The sequence below is a fragment of the Aedes aegypti genome, chromosome 2 (genome assembly GCF_002204515.2).
Source record: "Aedes aegypti strain LVP_AGWG chromosome 2, AaegL5.0 Primary Assembly, whole genome shotgun sequence".
Classification (NCBI taxonomy): Eukaryota; Metazoa; Arthropoda; class Insecta; order Diptera; family Culicidae; genus Aedes; species Aedes aegypti.
The window spans coordinates 454536378-454561044 of record NC_035108.1 but is presented as its reverse complement, the minus strand read 5'-3'; the positions used below and the strand labels follow the sequence as shown (position 1 = coordinate 454561044).

Below are 24667 nucleotides of genomic sequence, written 5' to 3'. Positions count from 1 at the left end.
ATATCAGGGCGTTGATATACCTTGATAATTTATATTGATGTCATACAGGACGTCAAAAGACATCTGATCTACATAGGAAAAAGTCAAACTACTCCAGAGCGTCGATACAACAAGAATATTTCGATTGATTTTCAACAGGATGTCAATATGCTTGCAAAGATCATTGTGGAAAACAGTCAAATTACTCCAGGGCGTTGATATAGCATGATCGATTGATGTCACCCAAGATGTTTCTGAACTACGTGAAATAAGGCTAAATTATTCAAGGGCGTTGCTAAAGCTAGGAATTTCGATCAATGTCCTACATGGCGTTGAGATGTACTTGATCTACATGGAATGAGGTCAAACTACTACCCTGAACACGAATTTTAATTTACAATTTATATAGTACAGGGCATTCAGATGTATCTGAATGTATCTACGTAAGGCAAGTTAAAATTACTCCAGGGGGTTGATACAACTTGGAATGTACAATTGATGTCATGCATAGTATAGCATAGCATAGCATAGACTGACTGTACATGTCAATGGTTGCTATTCCGTGATTGATCAGAACTGGTAATAATTGCACTGCGATCCAAATGAATAAGGGATGGGAGTTTCCGCTTACTCTCGGAGTGCAATTTTAGCAGATCTAATATTATTGATCAATAACGGCGCCGGCCAAGTCCTTACAGTCAGTGGGGATAGGAAAGGAATGTTAGGGTGTAATGATTGTTGCTTCTAGAGACCGAGAATACCTCTGCATCTCCACAATCACCACGGGAAGGGTGTTTATTAGTGGAAAAGGAAAAGATCTGGGAGTCACCTCTGGTCGGTGATGAGATCCATGGATAAGGAGGAAAAATACGATTTATACTTTAAGCTAGGTTTTAGTTTTGTCTCAACAAGTTTTTGGTAGAAGATTTAAAATAAACGTCAACATCTATAATGTCGAACCATTCAAATAGAAGTTTTTATTAATGGCGAAAAGAGAAAAGTATATGCGTTTATTTTAAATTATATGAAACAGGAATAATGCCGACATTTGTAGTGACGAACCATACATAGTTTGTTTGTAAATTACATAAAAATATTTTTGAACATTTATGCCTCAAGAAGAAAAGTCTTTGGTAGAAGTTTTAAAATAAACGTCGACATTCATAATGTCGAACACTTCAAAAAATATTTTAAGTAATGTCAAAAATTTTATATGTTTATTAGAATTGTATAAAACACGACACTTGTAGTGACGAATCATACAAAGTTTGATTGAATATTACAAAAAAGTAACGCTTCCATAAAAAATGTGTTATCATAAGCATGAAACGAGCTCACCAGTTGGTAATCCATCCTCGACTGAACACGAATGTCTTTTCGCACTCACACAGCGCGAACAGCAAAACGTCTCGGCGCCCCGAAAACGAACCGTCTTGCTTGGACTTTCCAAAACACTGCCCAGCACAACACGCGAAACAAAAAACCAAACTCCCGGCGTCCCGAAAACGAAGCGTCTTGTTTGGGCTTTCCAAAACACTGCCCAGCAAAACCCGCGAACCGAAAACCAAACTCCCGGCGTCCCGAAAACGAAGCGTCTTGTTTGGGCTTTCCAAAACACTGCCCAACACAACACGCGAAACAAAAAACCAAACTCCCGGCGTCCCGAAAACGAAGCATCTTGTTTGGGCTTTCCAAAACACTCTGGAATGTACAATTGATGTCATGCAGGGCATAAAGATGCATATGATGTGCATAGGATAAGGTCAAATTAATCCAGGGCGTGGAAACAGCTTGACATTTTTAAATGATATCCTGCAGGGCGTAAAGATGCACTTAGTCTACATAAGATAAAGTCAAATTACTCCAGGGAGTTAATATAGCTTAAATTTTGAATTGATGCAACGAATCTTCAAGGGAAAAAAGTAAAATTACTGCAGTGCGTTGATACAACGTTAAGTTATACCTGATATATATAATGAGATCAGATCACTTAGACATAGAGTCATGTCAAATTACTCCAGCGCGTTAATAGAGCATGTAATTTCTATTGATGTCACACAGGTCGTTATACGCACTTGATTTACATAGGAGAAGGTCAAATTAATTAAGGGCGTTCATACAGTTTTTATTTTTTAAATGATGTTTTACAGGGCGTTAAGATGCAGTTAATCTGTGAGACAAGTACAAATTACTTCAGTGCGTTGATTCAGCTTGAAATTCCCAATTGATGTCTTACAGGGAGTAAAGTTGCAGCTGATCTACATGAAACCAGGTCATATTACTTCAGGGCGTTGATGTAGCTTGACAATTTCGATTGGTATCATATAGGGCGTTGATAAGCCTGGAATTTTAAATTGATGTTTGATAGAGCGTCAAGATGCACCTGATCTACAAAAAAAAGATCAAATTACTCCAGGGCGTTGATACGTAAATATTGATTGATGTCCTACAGGGTGGTTATATGCTCCTGATCTCGCAAAGTTTTGTATGAAATAAGGTGAACAGGGCGTTGTTACAAGTTGGAAATTTCTACTAATGTCTTAAGAGGCGTTAGATTGTTGTTGGTTTTGCAAAGATCTATCACTCTACCTACATTTTTTTATAACTTCGGGTGTAAATTTCTGAAAAAATCTGAGAAAAGCTTCTTAGTCGTCGACTAAGAGCGACTAAGCAGGACTGAGGATAGCATTAGATTCAGCAACCTGTAATTATCTAGAGACACTTAATTTGGTATTTAGGACACACGGAAATGTTTTTTTTTTTTTAACGAGATTTTTAGCCCTGGGCTAGTTTATCTCGGGACCAACGGCTTTACTTCCCTTCCGAAGGAAGTCGTCACAACTGAAATTTTTAGTGACTATCTCGGGGATGGGATTCGATCCCAGGTCCTCGGCGTGAGAGGCGTACGGAAATGTTAATTTTATTCCGCTGCAATTTTTACAAAAAACAAAGAACCAATCCAATTCAATTCTGCATGCATCATTATCTATTCCCGCATAGAAAAACACAGTTTGCCATACATTGCAAACAATAATTTTCTTATAGCTGTAAAGGTTAATGTTCCACAAACAGTAGCTTTCATGTTGGACAATATTAAATTTAAAGCATTAGATTATTAAAAATGGTTTGAGTAATCCATATCAAATAGTAACATCATTTCAAAATGGCTGGAAACGTTAAAATTATATAGGGGTTGAGACTCGTAAGAAACAGTGGAGCTATAAGGCCACCATTTGCCGAATGATTTGCGCTTCTACCATATATTACCAAATCAATACATTACAGCAAACGGTTGGTTTGTGCGAGCAGCCTTTATTATACACGCTCACAAAAAACCAATTAGTAGTGTTAAAGTCGGACATTAATGAAATATTTAATTTATCCAAATAACTTTACGTGACTCTACCACGCAAGTGCACAAAACATGAACAATTTTTATTGCACATCCCAAAGAAATACATGTGTAATAAACAACAAAACTGTGTTGTTCAACTTTTCCAGTAAAGGTGAGTAGAAGAAAAAAAACTTTTTTTTTCGAAATTTAAAACTACACCTGCGTGGTGTTTTTTTAGCGTGTTCCTATGCCTGTGTGCCAAAAACAAAAACAAAATATCCTTGCGGTGCCACAAAATTTTCATCTCCGGTTTCTGCTAGCGTTTATATGTATATAGACTCTGATTTCTGCTTGTTTTGTGCTACAAAATCTATATTATTATCCGGTACCGGATCCAGAACTGCAGCTGGTAAGTAACCGTTTCAAATCGGCCTACAACGGGACAAAATTTCTTCTCTCCCCCCCAAAGGATTCGCAATGCTGGCGCTGAGTAAAAGGCAGATGTGAACCGACAACACCTCCGTGGCAACCTCCTCCAAGCCGATACGCGACACGTTCCGGTCTCCGCAACCAGAGCGTATCATTAGATCTTCAGCAGCAGGATGGATCCTTACAGGAAGTGTTTTATATTGTGCCAGAACGGCATGAAGCTACCGCACAGAGAAACTACTGGTTCGGGGAACCAGTTAGAATCGATTTTCATGGTCGTTTTGTGCTCTTCGTCACAGGGGGTTTTGTCGACAAAATCTTCCGAAATTCATCAGTAAGATGCTAATAGTATCGATGCAAGTTTTTAGTCCAATAGCTTACAAAAAACCTCCTGTGACGGAAAGAACAAAGCTGCCGAAAATACTAGTCATACTAACTCGGCACACAGACAATATGATGTAAAAATTTATTCCATATAGACAAAAAAGAGTGGAGTGAACTTTAAAATCAATCAATAATAAAAAATCTAAATAAAAGTGTGTTCGCCATTTTTTTTAACACGCAAGGAAACAGGTACTATGTGTAGTCTTAATTTTCTTCAAACTTAAATCAGTTACATTTTATACATCCTCGAACATCATGAATATTTGTTGAATAAAATGTACAGATTTGTTAAATTTGAAGTGCGTTTGTTTCTACACATTTACTTTTTTCATTGTATCCTCTACAATATTTTATCGCAATTCCTCTAATGGTATAAATGTATCATAACAGTCCAGTATTTGGTTTAAATACCACAAATCACCATAAACGAATAATTATACATACATTACTCCTTTTCAATAGAATGTTATGGTTAAATAGTTTGTAAACTGTTTGCCTTACAATTGATTTGGCAAAAAATGTACAATATATGCACAGTTTGACAAACAGTCTCCAAAAAAATTTGTTCGAGAAAATTGCCATTTTTATATGGTTACATAACTTAACCGCCTATTCCCCACATTGTTATTTGTCCATTTACTGTTTCCCAGATTGTAAAAACTGTTCGCGGTATTGTTAGTTTATTGTTGCTTTGGGTGTTATACGGTACTGTTTAGATATTGTTGTGAGTGCTTGTGGATAGTTCGGGTAAATGTACTGATATGGTTCCAGTTTATGCGGGTTCAAACAAGACGATTTCATGTATATTTGAGCTTGTATTACTTCCAGATTGATTTTTTGTTTATTATGGAAGTGCTTGAAGTTTTGCCGCAAAATTGTCACTTCTGGCCCATAGTAGAGTGGTACCAACCGATAACAACCTGTCGCCATATACTATAGGTTTTAAACGGCCGAACGAAATCGAAAGTGCAATGAACCGAACCTGAACGGCGGCGATGGCAGCGGCGGCAGAACTTACGAAATGATTTCGCTCGGTTTTCGCGATACGAATGTACCTGATCAGCATTTTGATCCTGGCAGAGGAAAAAAGGCCCACTAGTTAAGGCATTATAAAAACCGTCCCCTGGTGGTTGGTTAGGCATCAGTCGCTTGTAGTCCACCGTTCCAACCCAGTGCGTGTAGGCCAAACTTAGTTCAAATTGGCAACATCAATCATGAAGGTGAGATAGTAGGGTTACCTCCAAGAATTTCAAGAATCGTTCTAATGTTTGTTCTTTCTCATCCGTTCTAAGGCTTTCGTGGTGTTTTGCGTTGCTTTGGCCATTACTTGCTCCTCGGCAGTTGACGAATCCTCGAAGAAGGACAAACGTGGTGTTTGGGATCTGGGCTATGGTCATCACGATTCATATGCTTACGATAGCCATCACCACGATATCCATCAGTACGACAGCAGCCAGTGGACTCCCATCAAACACTACTCGGACGATCATCACCACGCCGTAGAGATCGAGAAGAAGGTTCTGGTGGAGAAACATGTCCCGGTTGTCGTCGAGAAGAAGATCCCGGTGCATATTGACCGGCCAGTGCCATACCCAGTGGAAGTTAAGGTCCCAGTGGTGCACAAGGAGTACGTCGAAGTGCCGAAGCCGTACGCCGTCCACGTGGAGAAGCACATCCCGGTGTACATCCACAAGCCGGTCTACGTCGAGAAGCCAGTGCCAGTCAGCATCTACATCAAGCAAAAGAAGAAGCATTGGGGATGGTTCTAAGACGGTGGCGTTAAGTAGACTGAGTTAATAATAAAAATTGTTGTGTTAATGTAAATTTAGTTATGTTTGATGGACGTAATATCACGAGTTTTACTATTTCGTAATTATTTCTTGATCTCTGTTAGAGAGATGTTTTTTTCAATTTTCCCAAAGGATCGACTGTAACCTTCTGTCTGTGCTGATAAAATGTAACGTTATCTGTGTTTTGGGTCATTAGGATTGGATATTACTTCTTCTTCTTCTTGGCATTCACTTCCCCACTGGAACAGAGCCGGCTACTCAGTATAGTGTTTTTTTTTTGACAAATTTAACTTAACTTAAAAAATGTAAAAATATCTGAATGATATCTTCAGCAAAGTTTTAAATTTCGACAAGATGAACAAGTTTGCTGAAGATAGTTATTGTGTAATGCTTTCCTATTTTCAGATGAATCGTTTATAATTTGTTGTCGAAAATTTCACTTTAGTCAAAGTATTAATTCTGCTGAGCTGTGTCGGAATTTTTTTCAAAAATATGTGTTAGAATTCAAGTTATGTCTGAAGTGATGTGAATACTTCATTTATAGCGGACTATATATAACTGAGATCTGGTCTACCAAAAATGATAATTTTGTATGGAAAATATTAAAAAGTTGCAAATGTATTGTCCAATACTGTGTATTTAATGCTGCTTCCAGAAATAATGATTGGTGATGGCTTAAGAAAATTTATTGGTGAGAATTGTGCTGAATCTGATGAAATCCTTGAGTACCTTCGAGAAAATCGTTCAAAGAATCGATGAATGACTGTGAATATCTTTAACAAATTGGTGGCGGGAGTTGAAATCTTCCTTACTACGTGGTCTTAATGCCCAATGCCGTGGGCTTAGTACTATACCATCTAATTCCACTAGAGTTTGTATCCTTTGACAGATATACGCGTATTTCGATCTCAACTGTGTACTAGACTTGATTTTTTTTAAGTATCTGTGGTGGATTACAGATGTTGGTTCATAATAAGATATTTCCATTAACTTCGATTTCTGGAACTGGGGATCCGCGGAAAGTTAGTGGAATTTTAAAGGGGGTTACAATTTTTAAAAGGTTAGGAACCACTCAGTTATACCTATATTAAATCATACCATATTTGGTATAGATTTCAACAAGGACACAATGATTAGTTCAATACTTCACCGCATGATGGCGCTAGCACAGAAGATATTCTTCTTTGATCTCCTTAAACGACTTCTTCGTCTTCTTCTTAGCATAACTTCCCTACCGAGACAGAGTCTGCTTTTTAGCCGTTGAAATTCAAACCCACCACACTTTGTTTAGACTGGCAGGATAGCTAACTAAAACTTGGAATTAAATTTTTGTAGAAAACACGAAGAATTACTCACAGGGCTTAGCAAAAGAATAATTCGGAAGTTTATTATCTATTAACGAAGGATTATCAGTAGATGAAAAAAACCGAATTTAGTACTATACCATTTAATTCCACTAGAGTTTGTATCCTGTGACAGATACGCGTATTTCGACCTCAACTGTAAGGCCGTCTTCAGTGTCGTGTACTAGACTCGACATCAAACAGCTCGAAGATTTATTATCATGATGGATTATCAATTGGTGAGCTCGTTCCATGCTTCTATTTCAAATAAGTTATATATGTTTATACAGACCTTTTTGTGACAACGGTTTTAATGTTACGCACCACCGGATCCCTGAATTGGGTATCTGTTGTTAAAGATGATCGTTCCGGTTCCAGTGGCATTTGCAAGCTTTCGTGCCAAGGCGTTGTAGCATAATATCACTAAAAACTGGAACGTTTGGAAAACCACAGCTCTTAGAAACAGCAACGAAGGGCATCGATCTTTTAGCAGGGCATTAATAATGCATTGTTGTTTGCACTGCCACATCCTATAAAGCTTTAATTTTATTTTAGTTACAGTAATTTTTTAAAATACATCACCCTTACTTACTTACAACTGTAACCCTTACTTTAGATACCAAGATTCACCATGATCATTATCACACTCAGTTATGACACTAACCTTCCGAATTTGTACTAAAAATTATGATTCGGCGAATACCGTGCTGCATCAATATCCGGACGCTTAAGCAGAGGCAATTATTCAAACTTCAATTTTCATGTGTTTCATTTAGATTTAAATGCAGTCACCTTATGTTACCAACAGTTCTAAACTTAATCATTGTAGTAACAAACAATTTAATGGTAAAAATAACGATTATGCCATGAAAAACATTGAAATGAAAAGGCATATCGTGTCCTTAAATCCGGACACCTGAAGCAAGCTTTGTTTTCAAATCCGGACACTTTGGAATCAAAATCCGGACAGTCATGCTGTGACGAAATAATCGTATAATATTGATTCAATAATACCCTCATTGAATTAATAGCAACGTTTACAAGCTTTTCATATTAACATGTGATCTATGCTGCCTAAAAGAATGAAAAATATGCATATTAAAACATCGTTTACCTCATCCGCAGCTCAAGATTCAGAATTAACTGCTCGTGGTTCAAACTACAGCAAAATATTGGTGTTTTACCGCATAAAAGGTCATCCGAGCACTTAAAACACTTCTTCTGTTACATAAAAACATAACAGAACTTTACTATGATGTCCGGATTTAACGACACTTGCACAGTTTCCCGGACAGCCTATGTTCATGCTTTGAAATGCATATTTATACTATATTCCACCACTGCCGTGTTTCCGGATGGTTAAGCTATCCTTCTGTCCACAATATCACTGAAACACTTCGTAAATATTACATTTTTGCAAACATTATCGCCAGCTAAAACTTATGATGGGCTCGACGACGCTATAATCAAAACAACTTCCACTACAAGAAATTGATGTCTATCTTTAGCAGCAAGTTTCTGTTTTTATTTTTTTAATAATTATCGGGCAATGGTAACTAGATTGTAAGTGATAGTAATATGTTTGGAATTGTTGTAACTAGAATTTATGAATAAAATTAAACACGATAATGTTATATTTTTCGTTAATTCAATGAATTTCACCGGAGTGTCCGGATATTGGTACTGTCCGGATTTCGATTCACCACGATACTTCAGGTTTGCAAATTCATGCAATCGTAAAAAAGGCGTGCTGTCACTAAAAACACATTCACTCGCGAGCGAAGCCTACTAGGTTCTCCCTGGAGATCCAAACAGCCTATGGGACCCTAAACACGAAGCTGTGGCACTGGTTAATGACGAAGGCGAAACGGCTGGTTTGATGAAGAGTGCCAGAGAATGACAGAAGTGAAGAATGTCGCTAAAAGCCGTATACTTGTACCGACATGCAGAGCAGAAAGCGGTACATGGCAGTGAGAGCTGAAGATAAGCGAATCCACTGCAGAAAAAAAGGCAGCATGACAGAAAGTGTGATAGCTGAAGCTAAGGATAGCATGAACCGGAACGATATGCGGAGATTTCATGCAACAGTCAATGGCACGCGGCACAATATCGTCCCAGTGCCTGTCATGTGCAATGATCACGAAGGGAATTTGCTGACTGCTAAAACGGCGGGGGCTGGCAGGTGGAAGAAGTACTTTCAGCAGTTGCTAAACGGTGGAAATGGAAATGTAGCGAGAAACAAGGTCAACATAGATGATGACTATCGAATTGTAGACCTACCGACCATAGAAGAGATTAAAAGGCTGTCAGCGCGCTGAAGACATGTAAGGCTGCCAGAAAGGACGAGATCCCGGTCGAGCTTCTCAAGCACGGAAGTGAGCAGCTTTACCGGTCAATCCACCGAGTACTTTTGAAGGTATGGGAGGACAATTAAATACCCACCGGCTGGTTGGATGGTCTCATACGCCCAATTCACAAGAAAGGACACAGACTAAAGTGCGCCAATTACAGAGGGATTATGGTGCTAAATTCGGCGTACAAAATACTGACGCGGATCTTATTTAACCTCTATACCGGCAGCTTAATTTTTCACCACTAAATAAATATTCAATTCGCGATAACTTTTTTATTTCTCGATATATTTGCACCATTTTTTTACAAGATCTCAAAAAACTCATCTTGTTTAAGAATTTGTGTCGATATTAATTATTTGGGATCTAGTTTTGAAGATATTCCGATGTTCCTTGGTGGACCGACATTTTCCATATAAAATGTGTTTGGTGGCCATTTTGTTTTTGGTTAATTTATAAAAAAACGTGTTCTATACAATGCCAGGTAATAAGGAGCTACTCTGAAAAAAATATTCAAATCGGTTCAGTATTCTTGGAGAAATCTGAAAATTACGATATGAAGTTTTTTAGAATTTTCAAAATCTTCATTTGTCCAGCGAGAAACATGAATGTTCATTACTCAAATACAGATGCACCAAATTGTTTCATTTTTTCACAACATACTCGCATTAATGTATCATTCCAAGAAGTGAAAATCTCAATACGACAAAAATTATGTAGCCTGAGATATTCACCTGGGTTATGGCTACGCGTCGGTCCCCCAAGGAATTTTGGAATATCTCCCGATCTAGATGATCCATTATCAATATAGACTCAGATTCTAAAACTAGAAGAGTTTTTTGAGAGTTTGTGCAAAAAATGATTAAAAAATATCAAGAAACAAAAAAGTTATCGCGTTTTGAATATTTTTTAGTGGTGAAAAATGAAGCTGCTGGTAGAGGGGTTAATATACTGAGACCGCTCAAGGAGTCCTTCATCGGCAACTAAAAAAATGGGTTTCGTGAGGACAGCTCGACAACGGACCAGATGTTTCTCTTGCGAATGATCCTAGATAAATGTCGGGAGTTTAATTTGTAAACTCACCATCTGTTTATTTATTTCAAGGCAGCATATGATTCTACGAAAAGAAATGAGCTATGGCAGATACTGTCTGAACATGGTTTTCCGTCCAAACTAATTAAGGTGATAAGTGAAACGCTAAATGTTTTGAAATCAAGTGTTTGTTTTGCAGACAAGTTGTCAACTTCATTTGTGACGTTTGGTGGATTTAAGCAAGGAGACTTACTGTACGAATTATCTGTTCAACATTGCACTCGAAAGTGCTATTAAGAGATCTATCGTGTAGATAAACAGCACTATCATCACACGGCTGCAAATTTTCTTTGGCTTTGCGATCGATATCAACCTCATTGGAATGGATCGTAGGTTAGTGGAGGAGGCATTTTCTGATAATTTCAATTAAAGTAAATTAAATTTATTTTATAAAACAGTTTGAAAATTAGAATTTCTCGTGATTTGAATTTGGGGTCAATATGATCAAAGACGTCAAATTTTTGTCAAGAAAACTTCCCCTGAAACCTATTTTTTCAATAAATTTGGAAAACATCCACATGCAACGCAAAGAACTGTAAACGCACGAACGTGTGAGAAAAAAATCATAAATCGGTTCTCTAACAAAAATGTTACTGCTCTTCAAAATGCTCCGAGTCACATCGCCCCCAGAATACAGACAAAGGGTTAACCTGTTCTTGCAAATGTTACATAATTGCAGAGCAAAGTCAATAAATTCTCCGATACAGGTTTTAATGTTGGCAGCTGGCCAAGTGGGATAGTACCCATTTAACGCTGCTCTACTGAAAGTAATTGGACAACATTTTTGCGGAGAAGTCATAAAAATGCATCATAGAGAAGTGATTGTATCAGAAAGCGTGCCTCCTTTCGCTGCCACTGCATGGCGAAACGCTTATTTTGAAATGCAAGGTGACTTTTACAATTACCACTTTTTATGACTGAGAAGAACGTGGCATGTGTCTAGGAATTATTTAATGGTTTTCATGATGGTTAATCTATCCGGCGGTTATTTAATCAACGAAAGGCAAACACCAGCTGATTGATAGTTTGAGGTTTCGCACCAACAATTTAAACGAGAATAACTACTTTTCAGTGCAACCTTCTTGGAGTTTTTATTATTATATATACTCGACTTCCAGTCGAGTCTTGTAGATGAGAATGGAGGCGGCCTTATACAGTAGAGGAAGGATACAAACTATAGAAGAATTAAATGGTACAGTACTAAATTTCATCGGTTTCATTTACTCACAAGTATTTCAATAAACAGAATCTTGCCAAATATGATAATTTATTATCATATTTGGAAAGATTCTAACAGCAAGTTAACAATACAGTCAATTCTACCCATTCCAATATTGGGTATCGCGATATCGAGTTATAGGACCATACGGGGAATAAAGAAAGCTTCATGAAAAATTTCAAATGTAACAAAGAAATGAGCAGATTCAAAGTTTGCATAAATTCAATCAATCGATGGAGACATTCTAGTAGAGAATATACAAATTTAGCTATCGGTGTATTGAAATGAAAGCTTGCATGAGGAAGAAGAAAAAGGTAATATCACAAAAATCACAAATCACAAATCACAAATTTTGAAATCTTGGTTATAAAAATGCACAATTTTTTTTTTCTTCCAAACTTCAAAGGAAAGCAATTTCAATATGAGCCAATTGTAGTCCACTTTTGCGATGGATAATACATTGTTGCCTTTCAGTCAAAGTAGAGGAAAGATGTAGCGGCGATGCAAATCAGTGGCACACTTCGCTCGTTTATCCATTTGTTGTGCCAAAGCGCGCAAATCTGATTGTACCTACTTTGCTACGTTCAACCGAGTTGGTTGGGCACTTTGATGGATAAATTGAAGACGTATGTTTGACATAATTTAATTCAATTCCAGCTTATTACCTCTGGCTTTGACATTTGCATTTATGAATGCGCTCTCATATGTACGTATAGGCGGACGAGGCATGAACTGAAGTTTTATGAGATTTTTGCCCGTTCGTTTGGTTTCGGGGACCAAACTGAGATTGCTTCCACTGACTGTCTGACTGGTAAAGAAAAGGTTAATGTAAAGCGACGATTGTTAGTGAAATGATGCCGGAAAGAATCAGAGAGAATAAAAATCGTAATATGAGAGCACAGGAAGACGTTTTATGCACTCATTTTCCGGTGTCTTACAGTCTCTGACGGATGTAGCGTGCGATTCGTGTTCGGTTTCGTTTATGTTCTTGATGAAATACAGGAGTTGACTGTCTTTTTTGATGATGATGGTTGTTGATATGTAGGGTAATTTATGGCTTCGGCACCATTCGACTGTTATCGGTAATCAAAATTCAAACGCCAAATTCACAGTTTTTTCTGTCAAAACACACCAATGAAAACATTCAGATGGTTTCTTTTTGTGTCAGCTTCCGTGTCAGACGAGATTTCCGTGACTAAACAATTAATCAAAGTCATTTATTGAAAAAAAAACACGCTTAAAATACAGCTATTTTGAAGTTACCGACATTGGCGTAGCTAGGATTTTTTTCTGGAGGGGGCCTAGGGGGGGCCTAGCAAATACTTATTTTACAGATGTAATGTCGGTCGCAATAATCACGAGTTTCACAAATTTCGTAGTTTTAACAGATTTGTATCTTTTTTTCTCGTTTCGTTGCACATCAGCAATACGTATAAATTTCAATTTTTAATTCATTCAAAAATCTTTCAAGAATTATAGCAAACAAATTTACAGGTATATTTTAAGGTATTCAACCATATGCTTTTAAGAGATTTTTATGAGAATTCCTACGGGAATTTCTTCATTAATTATGTTCGTTCTTTTCAGTGCTTGCTCCAAAAACTCTTTTAGCTGTTTTCACTGAGTTCGTCCTGCGATTGTCACGGAAAATCAAATCTAAACTTTCTAATCTCACCAGAAAATTTATCGAAGAATCTCTATCGAATTGCTTAACAAATTTCTTGAAGAATTCCGCAAGAGAATGCATTAGAAATTCTTTTAAAAATTTCTCCTGGAAAGTCCTCTAGGTACTTATTACATATAAGTTCCAATTGTTAGTTTAAAGTATCCTCCTGTGTTCATTAAAAATATGTTAAGAGTTTTCAGGAATTTCTAAGGATTTCTCCAAAAAATAGTACAAAAAATTCTAGGAGTCTCACTAAAAATGTCTCCAAAATCATCAAGCAGGGATTAATTCCATGAATTCTTCAGAGAGTTCGCCAAAGGATTTGCCCTTAAAGTTATTTAAGTCTCACTACAGGGTTGTTTGAAAAAATCGCAGCAAAAATTATCCTGATTTCCTGTCAAAAAATGAATGACTTTTCAGGTGTCACTTTAAGGATTCCTCGTATTATACCACAAGAATTTCATGAGCAATCAAAAATAATTCAATTGGGAAAATGTTATTCATAATTTCGCAGTGTATTTCTCCGCAAATCTCTCTACATTTTTTCACACATAATTTTTTTTTATTCAGCTGAAATCAAGGAGCAACATCTCGCATTCCCTCAAAACTCTCTAATTTTTTTTTTTTCAAAAATGAACTAAGAAGTGTTTACTGAATTCTAACATTCCTATAAAATTCTTAGCGGAATACGTTCAACTGTTCTTTCAAAAACTCTTCTGCAAAAATATTCAATCATTTTCCGAGTATTTTGTTCAGGGATTTCTCAAAGAATTATATTGTTGTTTTCCTAAGGTTCTTCCGAAAAAATTAACAAATATTCGTTTAGGCATTTTCCAGATATTTTTTTTTCTTTAAACCACACTAACGATTCTTTTAAGATTTTTTTTTAGAAATTGTGCACCAGATTTACTAAGATTTTGCAATTGATTCTTGAAATTTATAAAAAACATTCTCCAGAAGTTTCATCAAGTATTCATTCGCGCTCTAGAAATAACTCCATTTTTTTGCAAATTAAATCTCAGGACTCTTTCATAAATGACATTTGAAAATTTGTCCACTCTCAATTTTTTTGGTTCAAAAACTACTCCAGGAATATCTGAATATTTTTCAGGGATTGCTTTACAAATTTCTCTACAAATCACTCCATATACGTTTTCTGAAAAAAAAAAAAACAAATACAAAAAAAAGGGTTGAAAGAACTTTGTTGGTAATTTCTCGAATAATTGCAGCTTTAATATAATTTGGAAAAACGTACTAAATTCCTGTCGTCAAATTCAAGAATTTAAAAATTTCACAATTTGTGAAACTTGTTAAGAATGTACCTCACAGAAAAGCTTGTAGGATTAACTACAAAAATTCTTGTTCTTTTTTCTACGTCTTTTATAATAGAAAATGATTGGTGTTAAAACGGATGGAATTTTTACCGAAAGTACTTGTAAATAAAGTCTTAGATAATATTTTGTGTGAACTCCGAAGTATCATAATAATATGTGAACATATTGCTGTAGAGTTCATTTTTTCTTGCTTCTAGAAATTCCAAACAAACTTTTTTGAAGGGTCTCTTATCGACTTTTTTGTAGTACTGTAGAAGTTCAACGCGACAATGTAAGATTTTAGTGTATTTGAATCTTAGTGAATACATTTGCATTGCTTTGAATTTTTTTGAGGAATTCCTGATGGACTTTCAGGAATCAGAAATCATACGTATAAGAAATCTACAATTTTTCAAAACTCCTATAATTACCCTTATCGAAACATTCTCTAAAATTTGTCTTTTTGGACGATGGAAAGATTTTTATACGAAGTTCCTCGAAGCGTCATGCGAAGAAAGAAGAAATAACAAAATGTTGAACCAAGTAGAATAATAGATGGGCTATGGTACAATGAAAGATAATGTATAATATTTTCTATGGAAGTAAATTACAGTGAAAACCTCTCTAATGAATTGACAAATGACATAAATTTCTCAAGAAGGTCCATCACAATCTTCTTTAGAAATTATTCTTGAAATCCATCCTTCCTTGACTTCTTGTTTTCTAGAATTCTGCCAGAAAGCCTTTTCAAATTCCGCACTCGAATCGCATAATTCAAATCAAGAATAGGGATTCTGCCAATATTTGGTTAATTTTTTTTTTTAAGAAGTGTATTGATCATCATAAAATTTCATTATGAATACCTTAATAAATCTTATCACCTTCCCAGTTATTTTGCTACATGTTCCTCTACAGATTCCTTTACCGCTATGTTAATTTCAAAAGCAAAAGTTTTTCTGGGGGTTCTCAACAAATTTCCTCTAAATATTCGAAAGCAAGAGACATTTTAATAACATTTTTCTTCTCAAATCTTGAATAATCCGGGGATTTGAAGCAAAATGTTTGCAACAAAAAAAAAACAAAGAAGAATTTTTGACGTAATTTGTGAATTATTTTGGAAATATTTTTTAAGAACTTTTAATGAACTTTGTAAAAGAATTTATAATATATTTTTAGGAAACTACTCAAACAAATTTACAGGAGAGTTTCTAATGAAAATTTCAGCGTAATATATCTATACTAGATTTGACAGAATCATTGATTTTTTAGAGGAATTGCGAGAAAAAACTGAGCTTTTGAAAGATTAAGTAACATTTTTCAGCTAAACCCTGAAACATTTTCCGGAATCAATTGATTAAGTAACATTTTTCAGCTAAATCCTGAAACATTTTCCGGAATTAATTTGCTAATAGAAAGTAGACATAGAAGAAATGGATGTCCATCAGGAGGAATTCGCTTTAAAAGTATGAACAAGTCTCACAACATTATTTGACAAATTGTAAAAGTTTAAAGCCACCCTTAACCCGTATAGGCCTGAGTGAAAGCAAAAATTGTAAAACCCTCACCGCTCAGCGAATTCTTAATGGATTTAAATGATTTTTTGTCAGTATACTGGCACGCATATCTTGTTTCTAGAAGTGGACAGAGGAACGCGAAAATATTCATGTGGCCGGAGTTATTCCGGTGGATCACTGGGTCAGGTCGGGTGAGAAGGGTACTGTGCGTTTGTGCCCCTGTAGGTAGGCAAATTTTAAGTCACAGATAATTTCCGGAATCGGCTATAATATGGCCACTACATGACGGAATTTTAAGAAAATTGCATCAGTGTAAGCCTGTTACACTGATGCAATTTTATTAAAATTCCGTCATGAATTTGAATAAGATCACTATGAGTTTTGCATTTTATTAATCCTACTAATGACCATTTTCGGGTGCCGGGACGCCTCAAACTTATGATTAAGTGGCCAATTTGTATCTGAACATCTGTGCCAAGCTTATGCGAATATTTTATTTCTACTTTTCTTAAAATTAAAATGGTTTAGTATCCAACAAATCTACAGCCGGTTCTTCCAGGCATTACGTCTGATTGACCACAACCGGAATATTTTAAACGGTGCAAAACTCTTCATTTATAATGTTGAATATCAGATCTAAATGATTTATGCAAAGTAAAATGATTGTCATTGCAAATAAATAAAGGTTACTTGGCATGTCCCAAAAAATAGCCTTTTTTACCCCACTTGACCCAGTCACTCACTCGAATAATTCCAGCCACAGGAATATTTCCGAGTTCCTCTGGCCACTTCTAGAAACTAGATATGTGGCCCAGTGAACAGACAAAAACTCATTTAAATCCATTAAGAATATGCTGAGCGGTGAGGGTTTCAGTATTTTTGCTTTCACTTAGGCCTATACGGGTTAACACTTCAGTCGTCGCGCTATTGTATTTTGTACAACACTTGAGAAAAAACCTCGCTTCTCGTTTACAACAGTAGCGTAGTGGTTCTAACGGTAATAAATCGCGCGACGACTGGAAGGTTAACTATTCCTTGAGGAATTTGATGAAACTTAAAGTCTATAAAGAATATCAAAAAGTTTATTTTTAATTTTACTTCAAATGTTTTGAAAATTAAACAAATAATTTATGAAATGATAAGTTTTCCTGGGAAAATAAAGTTCAAGCAACCAATTCATTAATGCAGAAAATAACTATAAAAAATAAATCCAATTCAAAGAGAGCTGGAATAAATCACTATGGTCGATTTTGGTACATTTTTTCACACCAGGTTAAATTTATGCCATTCATCTGAATAAAACTTGGAAATGCCAAAGTTTCTTGAAAGTTAAGAATTTTTTCGTCAAAAATTTCTGCTATGCAATGTCTGAGAAATTCCTTAACTAATTTTGTTTTTTTTCGAAAAATATACGAGTTGAAGTTATTGTATGGATTTTTTAGTGAATTCTCATAAGGAAAATCATCATCACCACACACCTCGAGCAGGGTATGCTCCTAAAACATGAGAAATCAGATTGCAGTGAATATGCTGCTTTATGCTGAAACAGCATTATTTGGATTTTTAAGAAAAAACGGACTTTTTGAATCAATTGAAATATCGCTTTTTTGTACCACGGTATTTTTTGCAACGGAGATGTCGGAAAATCGCGCTTATCACATACAACAACAACGATCGAAAGGCGGACGGTTTAGCTTTCTGTTGTCGCACGATTCACCGAAGTCAGAACCGCCACGTTGATGCTGTATAAGATAAGCGAGGTTTTCTCACTATAGTGTTGAACAACAGAAAATAACGTAACTACTGAAGAATTTTTGTTAATAACAAGAATCAGGAACATTGATTCAGAAGGTTTTGCTTCAAGTTAAATTGTTTTTTTTTATTATCAATAAAAATTCTGGGGGGGGCCTGGATGGTTCTGGAGGGGGCCAGGCCCCCCTGGCCCCCCCTGTTCCTACGCCAATGGTTACCGAACAGATCTACAAGCAGTTCTTATGGGAAAGACTGCCGAAAATAGTCACACTGACCTCATGCCATGTACGAAGCGTTGTACAAACGTTTCCAAAAAGTTTTAAACATTGGCTTGGACTGTCGAGAATACGCAAATTCCCTTAGATAGAAATAGTTGTATCCAAAGCAATAACTTATAATTCCGAAATAATCTTTTAAAATTTCGTTTTTCTTATACAGTCTCAATTGATTAATTCTTCATACTTCATATGTCATCCAACTTCAACAAAATGTTTTCCAGATTGAGTCCTTTTCAATTGTAGTAATAATTTTTCGATCCCAATTTGGATTTTCATTGAGGAATATAGAATTATCCCTGATGAAGATTCAAATCAGGACCGAAATGTTTCGAGCGAGAATAATTGTTTCGTGAACCACATATTCAGACTGCTAGCCAGAAAAAAATACCACGATAACTAGTCCACTCGAGAATCACCTTCTGGATTATAATTTTGAAACAATATTACAGCATTTCTTCAATGTTACCACAATAGTTTGCCAGAAAATCCATGGAAAGATCTTGAAAAGCAGTGAGAGTATAGCAAAGTTTTTCAACGTTTCTTCAGAACTATTGCCAACTATTGCGTTTCTTCAGAACTATTGCCAACCAAGCATGGGAGAATTCACTCACTCACCCGAACGCCGCCGATAAAAAATAGCAAAAAATCTGCTGCTACCGAACATTCAGTGATAGCTGAACCGTACTGGGTGGAGTGTAACATGAAAGCGACGAAAACGATTGTGTAAAAGCGAGAATCGGAAGGAACATGAAGAGAAGTGAATACAAATTCACTTATATCTGTGAGGCACGAGTGAACGCATTTAGCATCCATTCGCCGAATGCATTGAACTGACTGAGCGGATTCCCACTCACTGAGTCATTCCGTGGTGTGGATTGCCATTCAGTGAACGCTCATCAGCACTCAAACCCGAATGCCACTGCAACGGAATCAGAATGTAAACAATCATTCGGTATGCATTCGGTTGGCTTCGGCTTTCAGAACCGGTAGCGACTCAATCAGTTGCCGTTTTTTGTTTCGCTTTGCGCTCGTTGAAAAATCCAGCCTATGGACATGCCCTATATCAACTGCAGCGATTTGCAGTAGACAGGATGTCCCGGGCCCGATCCATCTGGCAAACCAATCGAGCCCTCTGTCACCATAGAAGATGGTGTATCCATCGATGTCGATGGCACTGGAAATTGAAACGTTCGGGTTGGTTACAGAAACGGCTTTCTCGCTCCCGACTGTGTGTGGAAGCGAGTGAGGGAAACGCAAAAACTGAGTGAGTGTTTCCCATGCTTGATGCCAACAACGGATTTTTCAGAACTATTGCCACTCAGAGTGATTCTCTTAGATGTAATTCTAGAAATAAGACCCTAGAAACTATTCAGCCAGCGATACGAGACGTACCATCCTACACAAGACTAAGATAGATTTCGCGAAGTATTCCCTCTCACATGATCAACAGCAGTAACAATAGGGCAGTTTTTTATTCAATCTATCGTTTTTTGGTGAATTGCAATCTTGGTTGCAATGATGATGCCGTGTTACACGATAGCGGAATTTGGGCAAGGACGTTTACCGTCATAAAGGGATGCTTTATAACAAGGTTCATTACAAGTGGAAATCTCTAGAAGTAAATTCGTATAAATAAAATGATTCATTTTGTCTCCAATCAATACGATACATGTATTACCCTTTTATTACAGCGGGTATGTATAATATTACACTAGATTAGCACAAAATAACGGTAAAATATTGATGTAGGTAAGTGAAACAATACTTAACACGCCGAAAAACATGTTATTATTAAATATTTTAAGATAAATCACGTTGGGATCAAGAATATTAGCTATCCTCCTACTATACATCAGAAACCACTACAGGAGCCTTAGTTTGGTATATTATTATGATTTTGAAGATGATGTTTACTTTTTCATGAATTTCAATCCAACATTTTTCGTTCACCAAATACGTGACACACTTGCCCTTATAACTATGAATTTCTACTTGAAATCCTGGAAATTAAATTCTTTCGGAAATACCATGGATAATTCTACTGAAAATGCTGATGCAATTCTTCCGGATGTTTTTAAACGATTTTTCCACTGTTCTATTAGGAATTTACTAGATTTTTTCTGGAATGCCTCCGAAAATTACTTTGTAAATGTTCCGAAAATACTTCTGCGATTTATAGCAGAATACCTCTGGTATTCTTCCGGAAATCAACTGAGATGCTTTCGGGAATCCTATTGTAATACAGTCAACTCTCCCTTATTCGATATTTCGTAACTCGATATCGAGTTAGAGAACCACATGAGCATGAGCATAATTGACCACCCGCAGATGCTACTCCGTTATTACAAGAACAGCTGTACATACACAAGGAACCAACAGACGCTACTCGGGATAGCATCTTCATCTTCGCAACACGATTGATGTAAGTACTGGTGCTCTCATTATTATAACAAACAATAACGGCGCCAGCTGCGTCCGAATGCAGGTCAATTTGGGATAAGAGGGAAGTGTTGACGTGTTATTTGCTTTATGGAAACCAAGGAGTCCTCTGCACTTCCACAAGTAAACACTGGGAGTTTGGATATGAGGGAGGGATTCGTTTTGGTGAACGATAAATATATAATTAGAAATTAATGCGCCTAACCGGATTCGCGATATTACTCGGTAAACGCATTGAACGCCGAACAAGTGTTCGTTACTCGTCCCCATAGGAGCAAGCGACAAGATCAGGGATGGAACACAAATTATGTCACGTGCAATTTCAACTTTTTTTTTACCCCCTCCCCCCTTTGTCACGTTTCTTGTATAGGTCCTCCGAAAATTTTTTAAGGCTTGTCACGCTTGGCTTGACCACCTCGTGTGACGTAATTTTGTTAGGATCAAACACTACTAACGTCGATCCGCGACACTATTCCACCGTGCGAGCGGCGCGCAACACGATTGATCCTGCCCTCATTGCCCGCTGTAGCGTTAAGGTCGAAGGATCAAACAACACTCCTCGATATCGACTTAGAGATCCATGGACCGATGCACGAGTTCACTGATTTGACGTTTGAGCGGTGCCGAATTCACTAGTTTCCATGGTGACATAAATAACACGGCACCGCCGAAACGTTAAATAGTGAATCCGTGCAGTAGGTCCATAGTAAAAGTTGGTTTTCATGGCTACCTCGATGGTCCCTTGGATCGCATTTGCATTGGTTTTGTATTCTATAACTCGATGTCTCCCTAACTCGATGATACCGTCAATATCGAGTTATAGAGATTTGACTGTACATTTGGATATCTTTCGAGGGTTCATCCGAAAATCTTTCTGAAATTCTTATAGAAATGTCACTGTGAGTCTTTACTCTTAGATTGTTCCAAAAATCCTGTTGGAATTCTTCTTCTTTTTTTTTGAAAACCTGTGATTCCTTCGGAAATCTTTAAGAGGACCGTCTCTATTCTTCCTACTAGATTTTTTTTTGCAGAAATTCTTCCCAAATTACTCCTACGATCCAGGAGCATATTTTTTTCAAGAAATCTCTCTGTGATTATTCTTTTCGAGTATTTCCCTAGGATTCTTTTTGAAATTTATCTGTAATATCCCTAGATTTCTTCTAGAATACCACTACATTTCACTGGATTTTTTCATGACCTACCGGAAGTTTTATTGAGATTCTATCGTAAACCGTACAAGTATTTTTTTTATAGAAATACCATTGGGATTCTTCGGAAAAAAAATATAGGATCCTTCAAAATATTTTTTGAAAATTCTTCTGGGATTTTCTTTGGGATTGTAGAAGGATTTCCGGAAGAACATTAGTCGATTTGTGAAAGAATCAGAGAGAAATCACTGAAAGATTTTCAGGAGGATTTCGTTAGGATTTTCGTTAAAGTCTGAAAGAATCCTATAAGAATTATTGAAAGAATTCCAAATGGATTTTGAATGTATTTTTCAGTTAGTGATGGTGTTGTGACTGGGAGGACAATTGTAATTTTATGGCTTTCTCAGTCTAATAAATTAAACGGCCAAACAAGCTGTATTTTACAGTGATATCCAAAAGAATCCCAGAATTTATTACGCATGAATCCCTGAAAAATCAGATGATTCTTAGTAAGATTTCCGAAAGAATCCCAGAGGTAATTTTTAAGAATCCCTGTTCGAAAGTTTTCTTAAGGAATTTACATTTGAATTCATGAGGGATTTCCAGAAGATTTTACCAAGAATTTTAGTGAATTTCCAAGGAAATTAACTGATAAATCACGAAGACTTCCCTATAAATTTCCGGAAGAATAGTATGGAGATTGTTTCAGAATTTCAAAAGTTTCTTTTTGAAGAATCTTAGAAAAAATTCTCAAGAAGCACAGAGGAATTTCCAGAAATTTTTCAAACAGGCATTCGATTATCCCAGGGAAATTTCTGAAAACAATAAAGCAGGATTTCCGTAAGAACTTGAAAAGTACCAGGAAGATTTCCAAACAATTTCAGATGAACTTGAGGGTGGATTTAAAAAACAAAAATTCAAATAAATTTTTGAGAGACATCTGGAAGTTTTTCAACAGGATTTCTGGAAGTATTACAAGGGACTTCTGGAAGGATTTCATGGGGATTTACGAAAGAATCCCAGAGGAATTTTTGGAACAATCTTAATTTGGAATTGGGAAAAATCTGACAGTGAAAGAATAGATTGTTGATTATAGTCTCAAATGAATTTTCGAGAGAATTCCTGATGAATCGAAATAATCCAAGACATGTTTTGGAAGAATCTCAGAGCGTTATTCGAAGATGTCCAAAGGAGATTCACGGAAGAACCACTGCAGGATTTCTGGGAAAATATTAAAAGGATTAATTAAATAATTTAGAATAAATCTCGAAGAATTTTTATAAGATTTATGGAAGAATCTTCAAAAGATATCCAGAAGAATCCCAGATTTTTTTTAAAGGATTCCATTCCTTTGAAAAGCAAGCATAGAAACATTTTTGGCATAATTCCAGAGAAATTTTACGAAAGAATGCCGGAAGGATTTCCATAATAACCTTTGTGGGGTTTCCGGGATAATCCAAAAGGAAGTCCCAAGGAGATTTTTGGAAGGATTATTTTTATTGATAATATTTTTTGCAACATTTTTCCACGCAACGTGTGATAGTTAATAGTAGAATGACAGTAATCATCGATTGATTTTCCCCTACATCTATGCTTTCAATCACAATTGTTATTTCTTTCAGTGCACGCGCTCGATAAATGAATCTGGCTATGGCGCAACAACCACGCTGCAATCGATGAATCCTATGCAACAAAAACTGTCGGCGCTATTCGCCAAATTCACTCATCAAAGCTGCATCGCATATCGGTATCAGTCAAAGTACACTCAATGAGTGCCTTCCAGTGAGTGACCGATTGTATCGCCGTGAGTGACCGACACGAATATCTTACACGTCGATTACCAATCATCATCGTCATCTTTTGGCTGGAGCCAGCGTCAATGTTTCTAGAACACGTAGACGTAGTATAAATACGCGTGCTGTGCGAGGATGGATTCAGTTTTATTACTAAATTTAAGTGATAAATGATGTACAAGTATAAAGTGTAAAGTCAAAGTATAAAGTATAAGTATAAGTGTAAAGTTAAAGAGTTAGGGAAATGCACTTATTTTCGATCCACAAGAATTCTGTGCGAATTTTCGAATACTCGTACAAAGTAGGTCGAAATCGTATGAATGGGTTGAAAATTGGTGCTCTTCTCTTAGTGAAATAAAGTGAAGTGTTATCAGTAAAACTTTGCCTAGAATCTTCTTCGCGTTTGAAAAGTTTCGTTTTCGTACATTTGGTCCTTCGAGCCGGATCGCGAAAATCTAGCAAGTCAGAAGGCAGATGTCGCGTCAGTCGCGTACGATCGTAGCGCAAGTAGTCGCATCTCGAGTCGATTTAGTGTGCGCGTAAGTGTGAAACAGTCGACTCTCCACATCTCGATGTTCTACATCTCGATATCTCTCCCTATGTCGATGATTTCTTCGGTCCCTTCATTCTGCATACATTTTCTCTCTCCATATCTCGATATCCTCTTTATCTCGATAACTCCATATCTCGATGTGATCCTGTTGATATTTTGTTCCCAATTTTCTCTCCGTATGTCGATATGACCATAATCAAAGGTGACTAGACTAGATTTCAGTGATTCAGAACAATTTGGGGACGCAAGATGACGTCTGTTTGTTGTTAATTTTCCTGGTAACGGAGTGA

General features: G+C 36.6%; 1 protein-coding gene and 1 long non-coding RNA gene across 2 annotated transcripts; both read left to right on the top strand.

Moving 5' to 3' along the window:
- The first annotated feature begins 3546 nt into the window (after positions 1 to 3546).
- On the top strand, positions 3547 to 4281 carry LOC110676081. Its single transcript, XR_002500053.1, has 2 exons — positions 3547 to 3722; positions 3783 to 4281. It is a non-coding gene; the product is annotated as an uncharacterized LOC110676081 (long non-coding RNA).
- An 819-nt stretch (positions 4282 to 5100) lies between these two features.
- Positions 5101 to 5950, top strand: LOC5576846. Its single transcript, XM_001662905.2, has 2 exons — positions 5101 to 5346; positions 5419 to 5950. The coding sequence occupies exons 1-2, from the start codon at positions 5341 to 5343 to the stop codon at positions 5893 to 5895; spliced, it is 483 nt and encodes a 160-aa protein (XP_001662955.2). The 5' UTR covers positions 5101 to 5340; the 3' UTR covers positions 5896 to 5950.
- Positions 5951 to 24667: the final 18717 nt, after the last annotated feature.